Source organism: Taudactylus pleione, unplaced genomic scaffold (assembly GCF_031769625.1).
Source record: "Taudactylus pleione unplaced genomic scaffold, aTauple2 ptg000112l, whole genome shotgun sequence".
NCBI lineage: Eukaryota > Metazoa > Chordata > Amphibia > Anura > Myobatrachidae > Taudactylus > Taudactylus pleione.
Window position 1 is genome coordinate 1,913 of NW_028284514.1, and position 6,838 is coordinate 8,750.

General features: G+C 47.7%; 1 protein-coding gene across 1 annotated transcript; it reads left to right on the forward strand.

Annotated features, from left to right (window-relative positions):
• Positions 1-2,883: 2,883 nt before the first annotated feature.
• Positions 2,884-4,421, forward strand: LOC148525135 (THO complex subunit 6 homolog; the record flags this gene model as incomplete). The annotated part of the gene is made up of 6 exons (XM_088471175.1): positions 2,884-2,986; positions 3,067-3,116; positions 3,192-3,254; positions 3,335-3,445; positions 3,523-3,651; positions 4,268-4,421. Coding segments are annotated over 6 exons (540 nt in total), but the record flags the coding sequence as incomplete, so codon positions are not given.
• Positions 4,422-6,838: the final 2,417 nt, after the last annotated feature.

Here is a 6,838-nt window from a genome sequence, read left to right on the forward strand (position 1 = left end):
TGAGTAATGTGATAGGTGACACCTGTATATCTGTGTGCTCCTGAGTCTGTATACAGGAGACTACGCTGAGTAATGTGATATGTGACACCTGTATATCTGTGTGCTCCTGAGTCTGTATATGGGAGACTGCGCTGAGTAAAGTGATATGTGACACCTGTATATCTGTCTGCTCCTGAGTCTGTATATGGAGACTGTGCTGAGTAATGTGATAGGTGACACCTGTATATCTGTGTGCTCCTGAGTCTGTATATGGGAGACTGCGCTGAGTACTGTGATATGTGACACCTGTATATCTGTGTGCTCCTGAGTCTGTATATGGGAGACTGCGCTGAGTAATGTGATATGTGACACCTGTATATCTGTGTGCTCCTGAGTCTGTATATAGGAGACTGCGCTGAGTAATGTGATATGTGACACCCGTATATCTGTGTGCTCCTGAGTCTGTATATGGGAGACTGTGCTGAGTAATGTGATATGTGACAACTGTATATCTGTGTGCTCCTGAGTGTGTATATGGGAGACTGCGCTGAGTAATGTGATATGTGACACCTGTATATCTGTGTGCTCCTGAGTCTGTATATGGGAGACTGTGCTGAGTAATGTGATATGTGACACCTGTATATTTGTGTGCTCCTGAGTCTGTATATAGGAGACTGCGCTGAGTAATGTGATATGTGACACCTGTATATATGTGTGCTCCTGAGTCTGTATATAGGAGACTGTGCTGGGTAATGTGATATGTGACACCTGTATATCTGTGTGCTCCTGAGTCTGTATATAGGAGACTGCGCTGAGTAATGTGATATGTGACACCTGTATATCTGTGTGCTCCTGAGTCTGTATATGGGAGACTGCGCTGAGTCATGTGATATGTGACACCTGTATATCTGTGTGCTCCTGAGTCTGTATATGGGAGACTGCGCTGAGTAATGTGATATGTGACACCTGTATATATGTGTGCTCCTGAGTCTGTATATGGGAGACTGCGCTGAGTAATGTGATATGTGACACCTGTATATATGTGTGCTCCTGAGTCTGTATATGGGAGACTGCGCTGAGTAATGTGATATGTGACACCTGTATATCTGTGTGCTCCTGAGTCTGTATATAGGAGACTGTGCTGAGTAATGTGATATGTGACACCTGTATATCTGTGTGCTCCTGAGTCTATATATGGAGACTGTGCTGAGTAATGTGATAGGTGACACCTGTATATCTGTGTGCTCCTGAGTCTGTATACAGGAGACTACGCTGAGTAATGTGATATGTGACACCTGTATATCTGTGTGCTCCTGAGTCTGTATATAGGAGACTGCGCTGAGTAATGTGATAGGTGACACCTGTATATCTGTGTGCTCCTGAGTCTGTATATGGGAGACTGCGCTGAGTAATGTGATATGTGACACCTGTATATCTGTGTGCTCCTGAGTCTGTATATGGGAGACTGCGCTGAGTAAAGTGATATGTGACACCTGTATATCTGTCTGCTCCTGAGTCTGTATATGGAGACTGCGCTGAGTAATGTGATAGGTGACACCTGTATATCTGTGTGCTCCTGAGTCTGTATATAGGAGACTGCGCTGAGTACTGTGATATGTGACACCTGTATATCTGTGTGCTCCTGAGTCTGTATATGGGAGACTGCGCTGAGTAATGTGATATGTGACACCTGTATATCTGTGTGCTCCTGAGTCTGTATATGGGAGACTGTGCTGAGTAATGTGATATGTGACACCTGTATATCTGTGTGCTCCTGAGTCTGTATATGGGAGACTGCGCTGAGTAAAGTGATATGTGACACCTGTATATCTGTCTGCTCCTGAGTCTGTATATGGAGACTGCGCTGAGTAATGTGATAGGTGACACCTGTATATCTGTGTGCTCCTGAGTCTGTATATAGGAGACTGCGCTGAGTACTGTGATATGTGACACCTGTATATCTGTGTGCTCCTGAGTCTGTATATGGGAGACTGCGCTGAGTAATGTGATATGTGACACCTGTATATCTGTGTGCTCCTGAGTCTGTATATGGGAGACTGTGCTGAGTAATGTGATATGTGACACCTGTATATCTGTGTGCTCCTGAGTCTGTATATGGGAGACTGCGCTGAGTAATGTGATATGTGACACCTGTATATCTGTGTGCTCCTGAGTCTGTATATGGGAGACTGCGCTGAGTAATGTGATATGTGACACCTGTATATCTGTGTGCTCCTGAGTCTGTATATGGGAGACTGTGCTGAGTAATGTGATATGTGACACCTGTATATCTGTGTGCTCCTGAGTCTGTATATAGGAGACTGCGCTGAGTAATGTGATATGTGACACCCGTATATCTGTGTGCTCCTGAGTCTGTATATGGGAGACTGCGCTGAGTAATGTGATATGTGACACCTGTATATCTGTGTGCTCCTGAGTCTGTATATGGGAGACTGTGCTGGGTAATGTGATATGTGCCACCTGTTAATCTCTGTTCTCCTGAGTCTGTATATGGGAGACTGCGCTGAGTAATGTGATATGTGACACCTGTATATCTGTGTGCTCCTGAGTCTGTATATGGGAGACTGCGCTGAGTAATGTGATATGTGACACCTGTATATCTGTGTGCTCCTGAGTCTGTATATGGGAGACTGTGCTGGGTAATGTGATATGTGTGTACCCCTCAGGATAGTGAGTATCAGTGCTGTAGGAGATGGTATAAATGAAGTCTCTGCAGTTCCTCTCTCTCTGTTCCCTGTCACACAGCTGCTGTTTCGCCCCTTGTGGTATTGAGCAGAGGCTGAGCTCTGTGTGAGGGGAAGGTCAGGGGTATAGTGTAGATCTCTGTGATCACTGTACCACACGCACACTGGCTGGATAACAATACATTGTCTTTGCTTTTAGATGGCCCTTGAGGGGCACGATGATTACATCCATTGCCTGGCCCTCAGGGACCAGCAGAGTGAGTGTGTGTCCGGGAGTGAGGACGGCTCTGTCAGGCTCTGGGGTAAGTCCTGTCCTGTCTTCACCTGGGGACAGACGGACCTGTAATGTATCTCATCACCCATTAGTGTTTCCTTCCGCCAGATCTCCGGACAGGATCACAGAACCACAAGATTGAGGTGTATAAATATGAGGTAACGTCCCCCGCGCTGTCGCCTCGCACTTTTGCCCCCATGTGATCATGTCTCACTCTCCTGTATTCTTCCTAGGAATGTGCTCGGCCGCAGTATGGGAAATGGATTAGTTGCCTGGCGACAGATTCAGACTGGATGGTGAGGGGCAGAGTCTGGGGTCTTTGATAAGGGGACTGGTAATATATACTGATATCGATGGTAAAATGGCTTCCGTTTAGGTCTGCGGGGGAGGCCCGATGTTGTCTCTCTGGCACCTTCGCTCAGTCACTCCGACTACTATATTCCCAATCCAGGAGAGCCAGCAGCAAGTGATGTTCTATCAGGACTTGGTAAGTGTGAGCTCAGTCACCGTTCCTCTCACCACCCTGGGGCGCCTGGTCCTCCACTCACAATGCTCTGTCCTCAGATCCTGTGTGCAGGGCAGGCGCCTCACATCAATCACTGCCAGATAAACGGAGAGGTCCGCGCCCGCATCCCCTGCAGCCCCTGCTCCATCTACTCTCTCTGCATCAATGAGACTTCCCAGGAAAACAAGGTAGGATTTGCTTGCGTAGAGGGAGGTGACTGCAGAGCTGACGCAGTGTGATGGGCAGAGCCCTGGGTCATGGTGTGCGGGGAGAGGGCTGGGTCATGGTGTGCGGGGAGAGGGCTGGGTCATGGTGTGCTGGGAGAGCCCTGGGTCATGGTGTGCGGGGAGAGCCCTAGGTCATTGTGGTGGGCAGGGTGTTGGGTTAGCGTGATGGGGAGACTGGTGTTATGCAGGAGAGAACTGTCAGCTTGACGGGAGGGAGCTCGGTAAGTAACAGGGGAAGCTGAACCAGTGTGAGCGCAAAGCCAGCGTTAGGGGTGGGAGCGCACGGCCAGCTTGTAGGGAGAAGTGCACGGGGGGGGGGAGAGTGTACAGTCGGTGTGACCGTTGAGATCGCACAGCTAGCGTGAGGGGGAGCACTTGGCCAGCCAGCATAAGTATAATGGGGGGTATCGTACGGTCAGCGTGACGGGTAGCGTGTACTCTCAATGTGATAGGGAAAGCATGCAGTCAGCGTGATTTGAGGGAGCGCATGGCCAGCATGGTGAGGAGGAGTGCACGTTCCGCGTGAAGTGGAGAGCGCACGATCAGTAGGAGATGAATCCTTATTCTTTTTCCGCAGGTCCTCACAGCCGCCGGTAGCAGCTCCAAGATTGATGTTTACACCAATTTCAGATACAGGGCGTTCTCGCTCACATTTACCTGAGTTACCTGGCCTGGCTCCTCCCCCAGCAATGTTCCTTTTCTTACATTTATAATAAAAGTGTTGACATTCACCGTGTTGTGACTGGTGTTTGATTGTATAGAGGAGAGGACCCTCCTCACAGACACAGTACAGTGAATCTGATCTGGTGATGACATGCGGTGTAGTGATGGTTCCTGCGCAAAGTGCTCCAGTCAGAACCCATGGACTTGCATGATAGTAATGTGACGCCTGTCAGCTGAGCCCTCAATTCTGCTGCAGCATAGAATGGCATGGGTTAGTATTCCCCATGGCAGCCTCATCTGAGATACAAGGTAGAGAGAGGTTTCTGTGTAGAGAGGTAAAACGCGTCATATAGAAACCACACAGCACATGGAAGATACTGCAGCATAGAATGGCATGGGTTAGTATTCCCCATGACAGCCTCATCTGAGATACAAGGTAGAGAAATGTTTCTGTGTAGGGAGGTAAAACGTGTAATATATAGAAACCACACAGCACATGTACACATGGAAGATGCAGCATAGAATGGCATGGGTTAGTATTCCGCATGGCAGCCTCATCTGAGATAGAAGGTAGAGAGAGGTTTGTGTAGGGAGGTAAACGCGTCATATGGAAACCACACAGCACATGTACACATGGAAGATACTGCAGCATAGAATGGCATGGGTTAGTATTCCGCATGGCAGCCTCAGCTGAGATAGAAGGTAGAGAGAGGTTTGTGTAGGGAGGTAAAACGCGTCATATGGAAACCACACAGCACATGGAAGATACTGCAGCATAGAATGGCATGGGTTAGTATTTCCCATGGCAGCCTCAGCTGAGATAGAAGGTAGGGAAATGTTTCTGTGTAGGGAGGTAAAACGCATCATATGGAAACCACACAGCACATGGAAGATGCTGCAGCATAGAATGGCATGGGTTAGTATTTCCCATGGCAGCCTCAGCTGAGATAGAAGGTAGGGAAATGTTTGTGTAGGGAGGTAAAATGCGTCATATGGAAACCACACAGCACATGTACACATGGAAGATGCAGCGTAGAGTGGCATGGGTTAGTATTCCGCATGACAGCCTCATCTGAGATACAAGGTAGAGAAATGTTTCTGTGTAGGGAGGTAAAACGTGTAATATATAGAAACCACACAGCACATGTACACATGGAAGATGCTGCAGCATAGAATGGCATGGGTTAGTATTCCTGATGGCAGCCTCAGCTGAGATAGAAGGTAGAGAAATGTTTCTGTGTAGGGAGGTAAAACGCATCATATAGAAACCATACAGCACATGTACACATGGAAGATGCTGCAGCATAGAATGGCATGGGTTAGTATTCCCCATGACAGCCTCATCTGAGATAGAAGGTAGGGAAATGTTTGTGTAGGGAGGTAAAATGCATCATATGGAAACCACACAGCACATGTACACATGGAAGATACTGTAGCATAGAATGGCATGGGTTAGTATTCCTAATGGCAGTCTCATCTGAGATAGAAGGTAGGGAAATGTTTGTGTAGGGAGGTAAAACGCGTCATATAGAAATCAAACAGCACATGTACACATGGAACATACTGCAGCATAGACTTGTCCAAACCGGTGTCAGTCTATCATATGCTCTTTTATAGTGTCCCATTCAATACAATCTGTGCGTCTATAATCTACATATAATATTACCCCGTGGCAGGTAATAGGGGTGTGGTTTGCACTAGTCACTGTAATAAGTAGTGTAATAGTTACTATAGTATAATCTTCCTGTTACAGTTGTAGATATTAGGCTGTGGTGACGCCAGGCTGATGCCCTCCTTTGTCAAATGACTAATATGGGGCAGTCCTAGTGACAAATGAGGATTCTCAGTTTAGGAGGACTCGGCAATCCTGCACCCCAATATAAAGTCAGGACAGCAGCTCGGACCCCATCCTCTGCCCCAGCATTTGCCATTTACAGTTTGGGGGGGAACTAACCAGAATGTAACATTGAGCAAAACAACCTTTGTACATTATTGCAGCACGTAATGTAATTATCTGTGTAACCCAAACAGACCAGTATCTGCGATTAGCCCCTTTACTGCTGCGTATTCCCCATAGATTACAACAGGCAGGAAAACTGCAGAGTAAATATAATCCCGTCACACAGTGCTTCAGTCATGGATCAATCCCTTACCAGAGATCCCTGGAGTCTGGGCTTTGTAGACCCCCAGTAATGAGTATACAGCAGGCAGGGGACTGGGGGGGTATAGGAATAGACACTATATATACATCAGACTGGGCTTCCCCTGAGGCAGTAACTGAGAGGGGCTCGGTGTACCCCCAGTGATGTGTATACAGCAGGCTGGGGGGGATAGGAATAGACACTATATATACTGTACATCAGACTGGGCTTCCCCTGAGGCAGTAACTGAGAGGGGCTTGGTGTACCCCCAGTGATGTGTATACAGCAGGCAGGGGGACTGGGGGGATATAGACACTATATATACATCAGACTGGGCTTCCCCT